General features: G+C 43.2%; 1 protein-coding gene across 24 annotated transcripts in view; it reads left to right on the top strand.

The window, feature by feature from the left end:
• The first annotated feature begins 1,147 nt into the window (after nt 1–1,147).
• PPP1R9A (protein phosphatase 1 regulatory subunit 9A) overlaps nt 1,148–16,796 on the top strand; it is a 243,639-nt gene continuing 227,990 nt past the window's right edge. For 8 of the 24 annotated variants that reach the window (XM_043541169.1, XM_037890655.2, XM_037890645.2 and 5 more), the window contains exons 1-2: nt 1,439–1,701; nt 3,731–5,430. In XM_043541169.1, the coding sequence (XP_043397104.1) occupies nt 3,964–5,430 (1,467 nt within the window). In that variant the 5' untranslated portion in view covers nt 1,439–1,701; nt 3,731–3,963. Of the gene's footprint in view, nt 1,328–1,409; nt 1,702–3,730; nt 5,431–16,796 lie in introns of those variants that run through there. The other 16 variants (XM_043541166.1, XM_043541165.1, XM_043541172.1 and 13 more) reach the window with 8 other exon arrangements.

Genomic DNA, 16,796 nt, shown 5'->3' with positions numbered 1-16,796 from the left:
AAGAAAGTGTGTAACTTTATACACTTTCCTTAGTGCCCCCCCCCCCCAAAACAATGGGACAACTTGTGTTTAAAGTTACACACTTACCTAAATCTTTATGGAATCAAGACACAAGTGACTGGAAGTACATGTAGTATTTTTGTTTTTTCATTTTTTTATCATACACATCCTCAAGCCATCTCCCGGACACTTAGAGTACATTAATTGAATTGCTTATGTGTGAGTTGCTATATGATTTAAAAATCATTACCTTCTGGAGTGCCAGTTTCCCAAACTACTTTAGGAGAGATTGCCAGATCTCCTATTCTGGAATTTTTCTTATCATCTGTGCAAAACCTGGAAATTATTGTGGGGACTGTTGGAGCAGGAGCAATATTTACCTAGCAATATAGAAATGCCAGTAGTGGCTGGACTGTTTGTGAGCTCTAAAACAGGAAACTAGTGTAGCCCTATCTGTTCAACCGAGCAAAAAAATACATTTGCTGGAATTTAAGGGCATGAATGAGTATATATTGTAACTCCAGTTCTTAATCATTTCCACTATTTAATTGCTTGCACGTTGTGCAAAGACACTTGACGTAAAGAAATTAACTGGGGGGGCGGGAAGTCCAAGGTCCTGATCCTGCAATGAATTCTCCCGTGGCGCTTATCGCAGAATTGAGGCTTAAGTGCAGCTTTGCCCTTCCTCAAAAGAAGCCCGCTGGTTTCGGTCTGGCCTGCGAAGGACGCTGCCTGTCTGCACCGACTGAGGGGTAAGGATGGAGCATCATTCTCACCTGCAGCCAGCGGGGCCCCTTTTCAAAGGGATCCCAGAGACAGCAGGGGTGGCTGAGCCGCCAGGAGCCTGCAGCAGGTGCACGGCCCGCGCCCATGGAAGTGCCTCTCTGTCCCCTCCCCTCCAGCTCTGAACTCCTCGGGCTCTGCTGCCCAGTGAAGCCCCGAGAGGAGGAGCGGCCCGCGGCTGCGCTCGCAGTCCGCAAGGGCTGTTCTGTGGCGGGCTGGTGGGTTCCCGCCGCTCCCGCGCCCGTTCCCGCGCCCCGGCCAGTGTGCGCGGGGCCCTTGTGCCATGACTACCGCTGAGGGACCCGCCTCTCCCGCGCGCAGGGGGAGGAAGTGACCTGCCCGCAGACCCGGACGGAGGGTGGGGGAGTCTGGCGATCTCGGGGCCCAGTGCGGCGCGGCAGGAGGCGCCCGGGGGGCGGGGGGGGGTTGTAGCAGGGTCAGCGGCCAGCGCCCCTCCCCGCGGGCTCGCTGTGCGGCCGGACTGCAGCGGGAGCGTGGCTCGCCCCCTCCCCGGCGGAACGAACCATTGCAGCTCGCCGCGGAGGTGAGGCACCTGTCATCCGCCGCCCGCGCTCGGCCTCCGCTCGGCGGCGGCCGCTGGCAGCGCACCCCCGCGCGCGGGGCCGACGTTCCGCACGCCCGGCCCCCGGGAAGCCGCTGGGCGGGCGGCGGGCTGCGGCGGGGCGCGGGAGCGTTCTCCTCCCCCCAGCTCCGTGTGCGCGGAGCGTGTCGTTGCCTGCAATGGCGCTGAGTAGCGGAGTCGGAGGCTGCTGCCCGCTGGCAGGCTGGGGGCGGCAGCCGCGCGCTACCTTCGCACAGGCGGGTCGGAGCCGGGGGCTGGAGGAGCCGCAGCTCTGAGCGCGCAGGGAGCCGCGGGAGGTGGAAGGAGCCCAGCCCGGCGTGCAGCTCCTCTCCCGGGTAAGGGGCCGTGCGCGCACCGGGGAGCAGGGGCTGAAGTTAGGACTAGGGCGCAGCTTGTGTGCGCGCCAAGGGGAGACATGCCCGGGAGCTTTTGTTTCCCCAGACGCTGTAGCCAGAGCCAGGGGGGTTTATGGCCACTGAGCTCTGGTCCCTGCCATGATTGCCAGGGCAGCTGCTCGTACGCAAGGTGGTTCTTGGGCCAACGCTGGTGTGGGATCCTCTCGCCTTTCAGTTCGGAGAAACCGGTTCTTCGCAGCACTTCCCCTTTCAGAGGGGTTTGCTCAGTGACAACAAACAGGATTCTTTTACCTTAAGTTAGCCTTTCTTTTTCTTTTCCTTATAATCGTTGGAAACATCAGCTGGAGTCTGTAAAGGAGGAGGCAAAGGGAAATGATCGGTAGCTAAGAAAAAACTGCTGCATCCCCCCCCCCCCATAATTGTTGGTCTTTTTTAAAAATTGATCCACAGTAGCAGAGATGCTGCTGCTGCACCCCCTGGTTTGAAGTGGTTTCTATCATATACGGGTTTACAGTTTGGTTCAATGGCTCTCAACACCCCCACTATGCAAATTGTTCCAGCGCCCCTGCACAGCAGTTGAGCCACAGCTGTGGGCAACCCTCTGCTGCTTGTGCATGGATAGCTGGGCTTGAGTTTGGAGGTGATCTAAGAGTGTGTTCTGTTTCAGGAAGGTGATGAGGGATTTTACATTAATAGCCGCGTAATATTGCTTAGTCTAAAGTAACCTCTTAGGCTTAAAGATTGGCGAATAAATATGTAAGGTACTTGATCCATAATCTTCCTGCTCTAAAGTGCTAGGTGTGACTGCAGTGCTATAGCATTCCTCCCTATGAGTGAGGAGCACAGCAGCCCACAGGCATTGCATTTGAAGCTTGCAGCAATAAGTTATAGCCTAGAGGAAAGACGAGGAAACAGAGGGACGCTAATGAGAGATTTTGCTCTCTATTAGTCATGTGTTGTTCTCCTGCAATTCTCTGGGCTAATGTTCAGGCTGGAATCAAACCCAGTTCTCATCCTTTACCTTAAACACCACTCAGAGCCTCCCTCTCTCCCCCCTCCCCACTAAGAATCTCTGAATTCATCATGTTGGATCATGTAACTTTCAATGCAGTTTATTATATTTAAAACACAGCCTTTTTTGGTTTGGCAACTCTGTGAGTGTGCAGATGTGACCTGGAAGATTGAGATTTAGCCTGTAGCTCCATTTTTTGCAGTTCACTAAATGCTTCCATGCTCTTTGTCATGTTAAAATAATACAGCAAGTGGAAAGGGGCAAGTCTTACTAAATTTCACTCCACTATTTTCAACACTAAATGATACCTTTGGGTGCAGTTTTTCTAATTCTTCTGAGCTGTTGTTTCATTGTTGAATGATTGTTCTCTGCATGGAAACACCATTAAAAGCATACTGTTGTATAGTTCAGAGACACCCTGTGTGGAATTGCAGTGTTAGCAGCTCAGGGAAGCACGGTCATAATGTTTGCATGAAGTATTTCGTGCCCAGACATAAATAACACAGAGATTTTAGTTCTCTTTATTTTGTCCTTTACCATCTCCAGTCAAAAAGTTTGACTGCAATGAAACATTGATGCCATCATTTTCCCTGTAATTTTATTCTTTGTAATTGTGTGTTTCACCTAGACAAATTTGTTTATGTTGTAATATGTTTGTAGCATACATATGAACATCACAAAACTGCTATGTTTCATTGTCTCATAGTGGCACGTTAACTTGTACTTGGAAGGAAATTTACTTTTATGTGAGCATACAAACTTTTTCAGACTAATTGTTGAATCTTTAGCAAATTGAATCTGCTGTAGAATTTTAATACATATGTGTGTATTTTGATAATGATGCTGTGTGAAGGATGAATCCTTGCATTTATTTTGTAATTTTTATTCTAAATATCAGTTGTCTCAAATAACTTTATTAAAATTGAAGTAATTGATTTGGTTTTGAAGAAATAAAAATGCATGACTCGATTCAAAAAGTTGTACTTTCTGTTGCAGGTTAAATCTACATTTGTTCTGGAAAGCCATCAGTCTTACCACTTTGTTTGCTGTCATGGTTGCTTGCACATATTTAGATAGTATCTGACAGAATACCTACTGAATATGGCCCTGATGGAGACCAGTGCCACCTGAGAGGCACTTTCTTCTCAACCAGAATCTCACTAGTAACAGAAGGCTCAGAGTGGTATATCAGTCACTATGTACATTGGTTTTGCACTCCTGAAGTAAACATGATGAAAACAGAGTCTTCAGGAGAAAGATCAACCCTCCGAAGTGCCTCTCCTCACAGGAATGCTTACAGAACTGAGTTCCAGGCACTAAAAAGCACCTTTGACAAACCTAAATCAGATGGAGACCAAAAAACGAAAGATGAAGGAGAGGCCTCTCAGCAGAGCAGGGGGAGGAAATATGGCTCAAATGTCAACAGGATTAAAAACTTATTTATGCAGATGGGCATGGAGCCCAGTGAGAGCACTGGAGTTACCCCTAAAACCAGAGGAAAAAGTGGTCCCCTGTCTCCTCAAAGAAGAATTAGGCCCAAAGAATTTGTGGAGAAGACAGATGGCTCAGTTGTAAAACTAGAGTCTTCAGTTTCAGAAAGGATTAGTAGATTTGATACTGTGCACGATGGTCCTTCCTATTCCAAGTTTACTGAAACTCGAAAGATGTTTGAGCGAAATGTTCATGAAATGGGTCATTCCAATCGCTATTCCCCAAAGAAAGAGAGATTAGTTTCCAATGAACTCCAAGATGAGTGGTGTAGCTCAAAGTCTAATAGAGGCAGTACTGATTCGTTGGACAGTCTTAGCTCAAGGACAGAGACTGTCTCTCCAACAGTGAGTCAGCTCAGTGCAGTGTTTGAAAACACCGATTCACATAGTGTAATCGTTTTAGAAAAGTCTGAACACAATGAAGAATACTCTGTAACTGGTCACTACCCACTTAACCTGTCCTCTACTGTTGCAAATCTATCCTCCTCCACTGTTGCAAACCTTGATGGATTCAGTCCTTTACAAGATGGTAATGCCTGGTCTTCACCAGCCAAACAAACTACAAGTTCTGTATCTGCTGAGACCTTTCAGCAAAACAGTACATCTTCAATAAGAGAAGAAGCTTCTAAAAGCCCTTTGCCAGTATCAAAAACAAATGAAGAAATAAGGAAGAATAAGGAGGCAAGTTATGATCCTGTTGATGTTTGTGCAGCAACTAAACAAGAATTGGCCAGCATCATTAACAGTGAAAAGCGTGAAGAATCCTGTACCAGGACTAAGGAAAAAATAGATTCAGAAGTTTCTTTACAACAAAAAGAACATTCACAAAATGCAGAGAGCGCCTGTGTTGGCAGTGGAGCTGTAGACATACCAAGAAACTTGGTAGCAGGTGGTGATTTTGCAGCAGATGTAGTTTCAGAGGCTACTGAATCCCATGATGATGCCAGTGGAAAGGAAGTCCAGGAAGACTTGAATAACTTTCAGAGTTCACATGTATATATGCACTCTGACTATAATGTCTACAGGGTGCGATCGAGGTATAATTCTGATTGGGGAGAGACAGGAACAGAACAGGATGATCAAGATGATAGTGATGAAAACAACTATTATGAACCTGATATGGAATATGCTGAAGTTATTGGATTGCCAGATGAAGATGAAATCCCAGCAAACAGAAAAATTAAGTTTAGCAGTGCTCCAATTAAGGTAAATTCCTTCCCCTGAACTTTGATTCTTATTTGAGCTTAAATTTGTTCAGGGTAGATTTTGACAGCTGCATCTGGTTCTGAAAAGATTACAGAGGTTCTTGAGACATTTTTTTGTTGCAGCTGGCAAGTGAGCATAATTTCAAATGATTTAAAGGGAGAAGAGTTCTGATGACCCTGTCTCATTTCCTAGTCTACTTTATGGTTGATTAAATCAGCAGAAATTGAGAATGAGCTTCATGTTTGTGAGGCTTTGTAATTTAAACATAAATATATAAATAGCATAGTGAAATATAAAAGGTGTCTATATGGTGACCATGATATTTACATTATTTTTGAAATTTAAAAATAACTTCTGCATTCCAAACAGCTGCTCTTACTTTAAAGAACATCTGTGAAGAATTAAAGTTACTGGAGTGAAATACTGTATGGTATGAAATATAATGTGCTGTTGAACAGCGACTGTGATCCACTATTATTGGATCATTAATCTTACTTATCTGCACCAGTAACCTTTAGTTGCTAGCTTCTTCACCAGTCAGTCTTTCTTCATGCATAAGTAAAGTAGGTATTAGTATAAGTGCTTCAGCTTCTTAGGTACATTGACATATACTAGAGGTAATTTAAAGGTCAATCCACTGAAATATACTTGATGTAAAAACATTGTTAACAATAACATCTAAGAATGTGGACTGCTTTAAGTGTTTTAAGTTGGGGAAAGAGTAGGGGGCCCAATGACTTGTTACAACAGCATTTTACCTCTCAGAATCAGGGCTGAATTACTCATAGGTTGCAAGAGAAGTGCATTTGATAATCTCAGTGTAGTTACCAATGGACACTTATCCACACTGAAAAAACACTAAGCTATTTGGCACACCTGACATTCTTTAAAGAGTCAAATACTGGGCTGGTGCAGACTAGGAGAAAAATAAGATTCTTTTTTGAAAAGTGACACTGTAAAAATGATTTCATCTTGTTTGACTCATCTGCTTGCTCTATGTATTTTGAGATGACAACTACTTAATTTAGTATCAAAAAAGAAACATTTTGAAACTTGTCCCATCCCTGTGGATCCAGCTGCTTGTGAGTGAGCTGGATTCTCTTTCTAGCTCACACATAATCAACACAATTGTTAACTAAATTCCCATTACAGGACCAAATTCTGTCCACTGTTACACCTATTCAATCCCATTGAAGGTGTATCTGATTCTCCACTGCCTTCCCCCTTGTATAGTCATTTATAGCTATGCGGAGTGGATGCTAAACAGTACCAAATTAGAAAGGGAGCATTTTAAGACCACTTTTAACTGGTGTAAATGACTACATAAAAAGGAAGACAGTGTTCAGTTGGACTGAAGGGGTTAAACAGATATAACTGAGGGCAGAATTTGGCTCTGCAATTAGAACTTTGAATCCCATTGAAAGCAATAAGATTAAACAGCTAAATATCAGACATGCCAAACTTGTGAAAAAAGCACAGAAATTGGGCTTGTCTTTGGCTTAATTAGCTTGTAAATTGCTTTTTGGCTAGTTTTTGGCTTGTTGCTTGTTTGGCTTGTAGCTTGTTGCTGCTTTTTTTTTTTTTAATTGGCTCTCGGCAAACAGGGGCAAGGGGGGAGAGAGTCAGGGATGCACAGCAGGCCCACCACAGTCCCAGACTGCATGCTGGGGGGGATCGAGTCACATAGAGTGTTGGGGTTCTTAAGGATTGTTTTTGGCCTTGTTTTGAAATGGGATTAGCTTGATTTTTGGCTTATTGTGAAAGTCAGGGTGCTTATTTACTGCATGGAAGTTGGCAATTGTGATATATATTTGGGCAGAATTTGTATGAATTTGTATTATTGGTGGTGATGCAGGAGTCAGGAATAACACATCTTGATTTTCACACCCTTGGATACATTTGCAAGCCTGTCAGGTAGAAAAATAGTCTTTTTTATTTGTGGACATAGCAAATTTGATCTAGAAATCGCTATGTGACAGTAAACATGGAATTCAGTGAAGTGTTAGTAATTGTTTTAAAAACTTCCCCAAACTGAAATGTATAAAAGTAAGTATTTATAAGACCAATAGAAATGTTTCCAGAAATTTGTTTTAAAAATTCCAGTGCAATCATTTGATTTAAACAAATAAATATTTCTCTACCATGGTTGAAACCTAAACATTGCAGCATTAGGAATCTGAAAGTGAAACTGACTTCATTGATTTTTATTGTCTGAGTTGCAAGAGATGCACAAAGTAAACAAGAACATAAATAGAAACAAAACAACTGGATTTTAAAAATTATTTCACTTTTTATAATTGAAAGGGTTTAGTAATGTGATTTAAAGAAACTTGTTTACAATGTATGAGTTCTAAATCAGCAATGTGCCTGTCAAGCATGTTGATGTTATGGAAACTACTTGTGAATGAAGCAAGTAGAATCTGACCTTGTATATGTAAGAGAAAACTTTACCTCATATTCCTCATTCCATGAATAAGGTCACTTTAATTAAAAACAAAATATTAAAAGACATAATACTGGGATCTGCTTTGCAAATACCTTGTTTGCACTTAATTCTTTGAGCAAAATCTCAACACATAAATCCAAGAGATTATACCCCTGTAGATCATTCACAAAATATAGCTAACCCATTCTATTCCAGCTTTGTTAGAAATGAGGTAGAGAGTGTAATCTACTACAAAGGCTTTTGGGAAGCATTCTTTACCGACATCCCCAGGCAGTTCTAATAGGTAAGACTTGTTTAGTTTCCTGGAAAAATCTACCAATTATGGAAATGTTATTCCTCAAATCACAGTTATCCTGAATCAGATAATCATTTAGCAAAAGTAACAAAGGGACATGTTCAAAGTTAACACAGGCTATTTTTTTATATTTTTAAACTTGTCAATTTTTTTTTCTTTAGATGCTTTCCATTCCTGTTTTAAAAATCTTCTAACAGTAGTGAGCTATAAAACCTTCAGTGGTCCTGAATGATTGTCTCATATAGTTGAGCAAAACAGCATGATTGCTTTAAAAATATTCTTGTTATCTGAACTCTTAATGATACATATACCTAAGGTAAAAGAGAAGTTTTATTTCAGTTATGTTCAAGTAGTATTACATATTTCTATGTAATGTTGACTGCCCATCAAGAAAAAAACAAATCCTCAAAAGCCATATATGTGTAAGTGATAAAAGGGACACTGATATTTTTAAAAAACAAAACTTTTTATCCTTCATTTTTTCCCTTTTATATTTGATCTCTATTTTCTCACATCTATAAGCTCCCTTAAACTTCACAAGTTGCTCTAGTGGGGTATCTGAGAAAGTGGAGCTCTGATAGTTGCTTTCAATGACCTGAAATTTCTAGTCTTTGTTATGAGAGCTGTAATTAGCAAGGGAAAAGTTTGATTTGACCTTGAAGAAATAGGGCATAGACCATTGAAATTCAGTAGCTAAACTCCTGCAGTGGGAGCAGAATTGGGCCAGGACGTCCTTAAAAACTTTATTCCAATATTTCAGTTTTTATTACTAATCTGATCACCAGTGTTGTTACTATAAAATATTCCCTGAAAAGCTCCTGTCACTCAAAGGGAAAGGGACACTGTTTTAATTATTTTGGCCCTGAGCATCTTCTACTGCAGAGAGGAGGAAAATTGTGGAAAAAGCTGCAGTGGGAGAGAAGGTGGAGGAGAAAATGGTTTGAGAGAGCCCTGTATAGTTGGTTTTTGTCCTGTCTGCAAAAAATTGTGCAGCCTCTTGGCCATGTGAAAAAAGGAAGTGAATCTGTGGGAAGGTTTTTCACTAAGAGCAAGAACTGCAGTAAAAGTTTTGGAAAATAAATGATGCTTGATTACTCTCCCTTCTTCCCTCTAGCACACACTGTAATTCCCTCAAGAGAGTGTGCTCAGGCTGTGGGGCTATTCATTGTGATATAGATGTCTGGGTTCAGGCTGCAGCCCAAGCTTTGGGACTCTTCCCACCTTGCAGGGTTCTAGACCCAGGCTCCAACCGAAGCCCAAAAGTCGACACTGCAGTGAGTCACGTGGCACGGGCCAGCTGGAGGTTTTTAATTGCAGTGTAGACATACCCAGAGAAGTCAAAGAGCACAGCCTTGGGCTAGCCAGTAGTGGCAATTGGTCAGAGCCTGGACATGTTGCCATGGCTGGTGGGTGCAGGTTAGAGGGGAAGGTGGAAGGAGAATTCTTCTCTGCGGGTGACATGGAAACTTGTGATTCTCTGGCCTCCACTGCATTTTCTGTCCCCACCCTCTGCCTGCTTCACATCCCTGCCACTTCTGTGGACCAGTAAGGAGACCAGTAAAGGGGACCGTGTACCAGCTCTTGACAGCAGCTGTTCAACAATGAACTTTTTGTATACATTTGAGAAAGAAGTATGGTCTGTGGGTAGGTCACAGGGTTTGATCTACACGTGAGAGTAATACTGGCATAGCTACATCGGTCAGGGGTGTGAAAAAACCACACCCCTGACTGTCATAGCTATGCTGACATAATACCCAGTGTAGATGCAGCTGTGTCAGCGGAAGAGTGCTTCTGTTGATGTAGCTAACTTTTTTTGGGAAGGTGGTGTTTCTACACCAGCAGAAAAACCCTTTATGTTGGTGTAGACTGCATCTACGCTGTGGTATTATGTCACCATAGTCTCCATAGTATGGATGTACCCTTGAGCTCTATATGGTGTCAATGATTGCTTTGTTAACTTGGGTAAGGCATGTAATCTCTCTGTGCATTACTTTACACATCTTTAAAATACAGATAATACTCTTGTAGCTCAGTCTGTGTAATGACAATTTAAATATTGTTCTACTCCAGGCATTTTTGTGTAGGAGGGTAGCATATAAACGAGTTGATGTCCAAAAGCCAGCATTAATTTGACTTGATTCTCATTAACACCCTCTTGTAATCCTTGCTAACACCATCCTCCCCCAACGTAACTGATTTGAGGTAAGCTTTCAGGAAAATGTAATTAAATATAATAGCGTTTCCCAAACTTGTGAAAGCTGAGCTTCTCTTCAGGAGACTGAAACCAATCCCACCCACAATCCTGAAATGTGGTGTTAAAGGCCTACCCCAAATGAGAGGTCACTCACAGTAAATAGTGTCAAACTTCACAGTGTGATACTTCCTCTCCTTTCCTTCATGTTGTGTTGAGCAACTAAATACTTTAAAGGCCAATGTTGTAAACTATCCTCATTGGCATTCAGGGTCTCAGCAGGTTCACGTAGGTACTGAATTAGGTTGCTGAATTAGGTACCTTTGGGTCACTGTTTCAAGAATTTTGCAACCATAGCAGCAAGAGACTTCTTGTAAATAGACTTTAAAAAAAAAAAAAAAGAGGACCAATTAAGAGGATTGTTTGCGGCTCCCTAGCTAGTCCATCGCACCCCAGTGGGACGAGCCCCACACTTTTTGGGAAATGCTATAACATAGGAAGTAAAATCAATAGGTAAAATTTCACTAATTTAAATGGTAAGGACTAAATGCTGTCCATCCACAAAGCAGAAGAAAATCCAGCAAACAGCCAGAAACCAGCTGCAAAGAGTAGCACTTACAATATGTGAGGCCAAAGGAAATTCTCCCATGGTGCACAAGAGTGTGCTAGTAGATTAACTGGCCAGTACAGTTAAATGCACTGTGCACGCTATGTCTCAAATCCTGAGCTGCACAAAGCATTCCCCCAATCTTGGAACTGTGTGGCTGCCATTCTGTTCCCAGGTGACAATTAAACTAGCTTCAGGGATATTTAGCTTCGAAAGGCCATTTCAACCACTGCAGATTGCTGCGTGTTTGGTATACCACAGACACATCACCTGTGTTAGCCTCCTGGTGGGGGAAGGCTAGTTAAGGCTGCTTTGCGCTGCTCAAACTTTGTTTAAAAACAGAACAACCCCCACCCCCACCTTGAAGGGACTGAAGGTTCTGGCCCTATGTTCCCAACTGGGCAGGATTTATGGGGAAAGTTTGAGGCTGGGCTGAAATTTGAGGTGTGTGTAGTGCTATCCAAGACATACACCTGTTGACAGTCTTTAATATTTATATTGCAGTCACACTTAGTGGCTTCAGGCAAGTTCGGAGGTTCATTGTGTTAGGTGCTGTCCGTGCACCTAAAGACATGGTCCCTGTCCTGAAGAACTTCCGGCACAAAGAAAACAAGTTACATGCAAGGTGTTTTTCCCACTAAAAGGAGCAGGAACTGTGCAATGTGTTGACCTTGCCCATATGTGGTGCATGCACTGCTACTTCCTTTTGAGAGTATCCAGTTACACAATGCTGCCAAAATTGAGCAGACTTTTTGGCCAGGACTTGAAAAATACATCCAACACCTACTAGCTAAAGCAGTGGCTCTCAACCTTTCCTGACTTCTGTACACGTACTTCTGGTTGAGAACCACTGAGCTAAAGGACTAGGCCTACTTTTGAAGCAGAAATACTAATGGCCAGGGCCCCTCCTGAGCCACATCCCCTCCCATCCTGTCTCCTCCTGGTTGATCTCTGTCTCACCTGCCAGGGTCCAAAAGCCCTGGTCTCCTATTGGTGGTTCTCCCACCCAGTAAATGCCTCCCAGGCCATCGAGAGAAATTTTGGGCCCCAGTACATCATGGTTGCTGGGGCCCTACCTAAGCTACAGACATTTTGGGGGCCCCCTGAGCTCAGGTCCCTGGTACAATTTTCCCGTTTCCCCCTCTCATCAGCTTTGCATTGCCTCCCCTGCTATAGGTATATTATAGATCATTTAAAACTTACTCTCCAGTTAATCAATGTATTGCACTGCATTCCCCTCCTCCCCTTAATCCTGTTGCAATGGATGGGAGTGGCAGCCCTCCAGTGCTCTACTACTAACAGTGGCAGTCAGGTACCCTCGACCACCCTGACAGTGAAGGCAGCCAAACTTCCTCAAAGTGCTCTGTGGAGCAGTGACTGGGCCTCCCCTCCACCCCCCAGCAATAACTTCCGGGACCCTGAGCAGCAATGGCACTGGAGCTATCTCTGTGCAGAGTCGGGAGCTATTAGTGCACTAGTTACACTCTGTTCACATTTGTAAAGTTATCTACATAACCATGAGGGCTAGAGACTTTTTCTGGGTGTGGAGAAGGGGAGATTCTTCAGAAGGTGATGGCACTCATATGGGAAAAAAATCCTCTTTCCTACTCATCATGGGCTAGTGGGTTTTTGAAGCCCTGATTTTGACCATTAAAGCCAGTATTAGGCCCTCTGTCTCTTCAGCTGTTTCCATTTCTTTTTCTTTCTCAGTCTCTCTTCTTCATTTTCCTTTTATCCATTTTGATTTTTGTTGCCCCTTTTCTTCCTCAGTAACTCGTGCCACAGTTCAGGGCAACTGGACCTGTATTCCCCCCTCTGTGGTTCAGCAAGGGCACCCACTCTAAGCTTCAGGCTCCCCTGGCCATCACCTCTCTTCAGTGATGACACAACTCACTTCCTTCTGACCATGGTATTTCCAGGCTGCACAGTCCCCTGACTATTGTGCAGTATCTCAGCAAGGGACTCTGCCTAAGCAGACCTGTTTACTTTCTCTTCAGAGATTAATAACCGAGTAATTGCCCACCATTATAAGGTACCACACAGTACTTCCTATGCAGGTCTATTTTATTCTGAAGGTAAAAGCACTACAGAGAAAACATGAAAAACAATACAAGAAGTTACACATATGATAAGGTTACTAGAGATCACACCCAACCCTAATAGGGGTGCCGGCAGGAGCAGTCCTTCAAAACCCCACTCACAGATTTTCCTTGCGCTTTCAAGTTCATCACAGCTGCATCTCAGAACAAGCACCCAGTCTTATGGGGCATCAGTAGGCCCAGTCCTTTCCTAAGGATTGGGGCCCTCTGTGGACCGGGGGTCCTGTCCATTTGCTGGATCAGGAAGAGGGCCAGGAGCCTGTTTAAAACCAGACTATTTATCTAAACCCCCTCTTTGTTTCTTGGTCCCTGGGGAACCTGCTTTGAACAAGTATCTGCATACTTCTCCAGGGGGTGGCTCCAAAAGACTCATAACTGGAGGTATTACGTTATCATCCCCCTCCTTCTGGAGAAGTTGCATACAATTCCAAAGTAACACATACGCAATTGCATTCTGAATACAACGAACCCCAAAGGTATTAAACCTAATTCAGTAAGGTTTAACTTAATTCGGTAAAGTTTATCTTAATTCCATAAAGTTTATACAGAATATTGCCAGTCTGTCACAATACCTTTTCTTTAATAGTAATAATAATAATAATAATTAATTTAATTAAAAAAAAACAATCGATGTTGATGGGATAGCAATATGCAGCCACAGTATGAGGGCCAGAGCAGCATACTATGTGCAATGACTATTCTGCTAAGAGGATAGCGGTCTGGTAACTAAGAAACATAGAATTTAGTCTTAAATTTCCCACAGATCCTCAGTTTATGTTGTCCTATCTTCCAGAAAGTTTCCATGCCATGTAATCATGTTGGAGGATCTGCTGACAGAGCTGTACGCTTGTGTGTGTGAGATGGGGTTGTAAGCGACTTTCCTCTTCTGATATTTCTCCAGAAAGGGAGGATGTGGTCACTCGAGTTCTCACCTTATAGTATCCCTCATTGCCTTCCAAAATGACTGAGTAATACACCCATTGCACAGGTGTTTTCCTATTAGAAGGGCCTTGTTCAAATAGAACCTTCTTCAAGAGACCTGATTTACAGGCTTTTTATAGAATCTCTGAGAAGATGTTTTACAAGATATGTTGTGATTAGACTATAGCACAAAGAAGTATAAATGACAGTGTGATAAAATAATGTTCAGATTTCTCATAAATTGGATGGTGGTAAACTTCATTTTAAAAAATCAGTTCAAGGAGTACATTTTCAGTGCAAATCTTTCTGTTAGTGGAAATAGTATTTGTATTTCTTATTCACTGTTTACCTCACAAGAACATATCCAGAAATGTAAATGGACGGGGGTGGGGAAAAATCTGAAATACAATCTGATATTGTAAATTGCTTTACAAATCTTTGCTCTGTAAAACATTTTCATTTGTAATTTATTTTGCTGTTTACTACATGAGGATTAAAACATTCGCAAATCATAGTGTGGAAGAGGAAAATATTTGGTTGCCTGATCCCACATTTACTTAGACTTGTCTACACTGTTCCACAGTGTGAACTTGAGAGGTGTGAATTGTAGAGTACTCTGTAATTCACATCCCTCTAGTTCACACTGCGTTGCTGTGTGGACTAGCCCTTAGTGTAGTATTTAGAGATTATTTAAGTGTTGATGGTGTAGTTGGTGCTGTAGAAGACACAAATTAAAACTGCTTGGCCCCAAGTGGTTTACAATCTAAGGCCCCCATCCTGCTAGTATCTACTCATTTGCCTTACCTTACATACTTGAGTCCTGTTGTGTGTTTTTGCAGAAATGTCTTAAACATACACACACATAAGACAGAACTCACTGGGAGATCTAGAGGAAGTGTTAGATGTTAAATGAATACAGTAGAACCTTTCTAATCCACATGTTGCTGAACCACACACTTCAGAATGCTCAAGGAAAAATGAAGGTGTAGAGTATAGGTCAAATCTTAAGCTTTTGAAGTCAATGAGCTCATTGCTCTTTGTTTTGATTTGACCCCTCTCTGATTCACTCCACCGGTGGAAGAATGGTCTTGTTAAGGCATGAGACTAGGAATCAGATGTTCTAAGGCTTGTCACAGATTTCTCGTGTAATCTTGAGCAAGTCACTGATCCTCTGCTGTGGTTATTTCCTTCTGTAAAATGGAGCAAATAGTTATAAACCTCACAGGTGTGTGGTTAAGCTCCATTTATCAATGTTTGTAAAACAGTTTGAGATGCTTGGATGGAGAATGTTAGAGTAGTTAAAATATTTTTTGTTTTATTACATAAAACAAGGTTACACATTTTCGATAGTATTGTTACCCTTCTGACCCAAATGGTTAGCCATTATTTGGATCTTGCGGGTTGTTAGGAGGAGGAATTGATGATAGCTAGGTATTTCTTTGATGCAATCCTGTTTATTTATGAAAAGTACAAAGTCCTGTTTCCCTGAACACAGCAGGAATCAAACAGCCGGAGACAGTTTTTTTGCTCACAGATCCAAGCCTCTTTCCAGCAGCGCACTTCCCAAAAGCACGCGCGCTCATCTTTTTCTCAGGGGCAGCTACAAATGCTTCTCTGATTATGTCTGGTGTTTGCTTTCTGTCTTTTTTTTTTTGTGTGCTTCTGCAGTGTTTTTTGCTGCTTCTCTTCCAGACACACAGTGCAGTCTTTTCAACACCCTGCCCTGTATTTGTAATCAGACCCACATGAAACTGCCTTGGACTGCACGGCCCAGCTATTGCCTAGGCTTGCATGTGTGCTGGTCTTTGGGCTGTGATTTTCCATTATTTCAACTATCACTGAATAAAGGGGGCATGTAATTGTTCTCTCATTTACCCTGAATGGAAGATGGTTGTCACACCCAGCAGCTTCAGTGAGGTGTTGTGATTGCCCAGACTTCCGCATAACAGTATTAGGAAGGATAGCATATTATTGCACATGATGTAAGTAATCAAATATTCCAATACAGATCAATCCATGCAGCATTGGCAAGGTCTAAATCAGTGGTCCGCAAATTGTGGGACGCACTCCTGGGGTGGGGGTGGGAGGGGGGAGGGGAAGGAATGTTCGGAGGGTGTGTGGTGGAGCTTGGGCCAGCGCCCATGGGAGGGGTGGGGAAGAAGCACCTCGTAGCCCCGCTCTGTCCTCATTCCAGCTCTGACCTCAGCCGCAACTCCACTCCGCCCCCGGACCAGCTCCGCCTCTATCCCCAGCTCCTTCTCCATTCCCAGTTCTGTTCCCAGAATCCACCTTCAGCCCAAGCTCCTCTGCTGAGGAAGCCTTGGCTGTGCAGTAATGGGGGTGTGGGGGGGTGCACACACAGATTCCATTACTGGTAAGGAAGGCGGGACAGGAAAAGTTTGGCACTACTGGTCTATCTAAACGCAGGCCCCTTATTCTGGTGGGAAGGGGGGTGTAATAAACTTCTAGGTCTGATTCTTCTCTGAGTTACACTAGTGTAAACCTGATGTGAGTGAGAATTAGGCTCGTCATCTTGGCAGCAGTATTATTTTTTTATCTTCATGGGTTACTGGAACAATCCTCTCTCTGTAAATCTAAGTTTCTGGTATTCAGACACTGAATGTTGTCTGACAAAGGATGAAAATAAGTAAAGAATGATTGGGGAATATAGCATTCCAGAACAAACTGCAGCTTTGGATCGTGAGGTGGTCTTCACTTGTGGGGAGTGTTGCATAGTGGTTAGGGCTTAGGGGGTAGGGGCTGGTACTTCACTGTGCTCCAGCCCAGGGCCCCGTGAGAGTGACAGA

This window comes from Chelonia mydas, chromosome 2, assembly GCF_015237465.2.
Source record: "Chelonia mydas isolate rCheMyd1 chromosome 2, rCheMyd1.pri.v2, whole genome shotgun sequence".
Lineage (NCBI taxonomy): Eukaryota > Metazoa > Chordata > Testudines > Cheloniidae > Chelonia > Chelonia mydas.
Note: the sequence above shows the minus strand (reverse complement) of the source record. Positions and strands in the feature narration are given on the sequence as shown.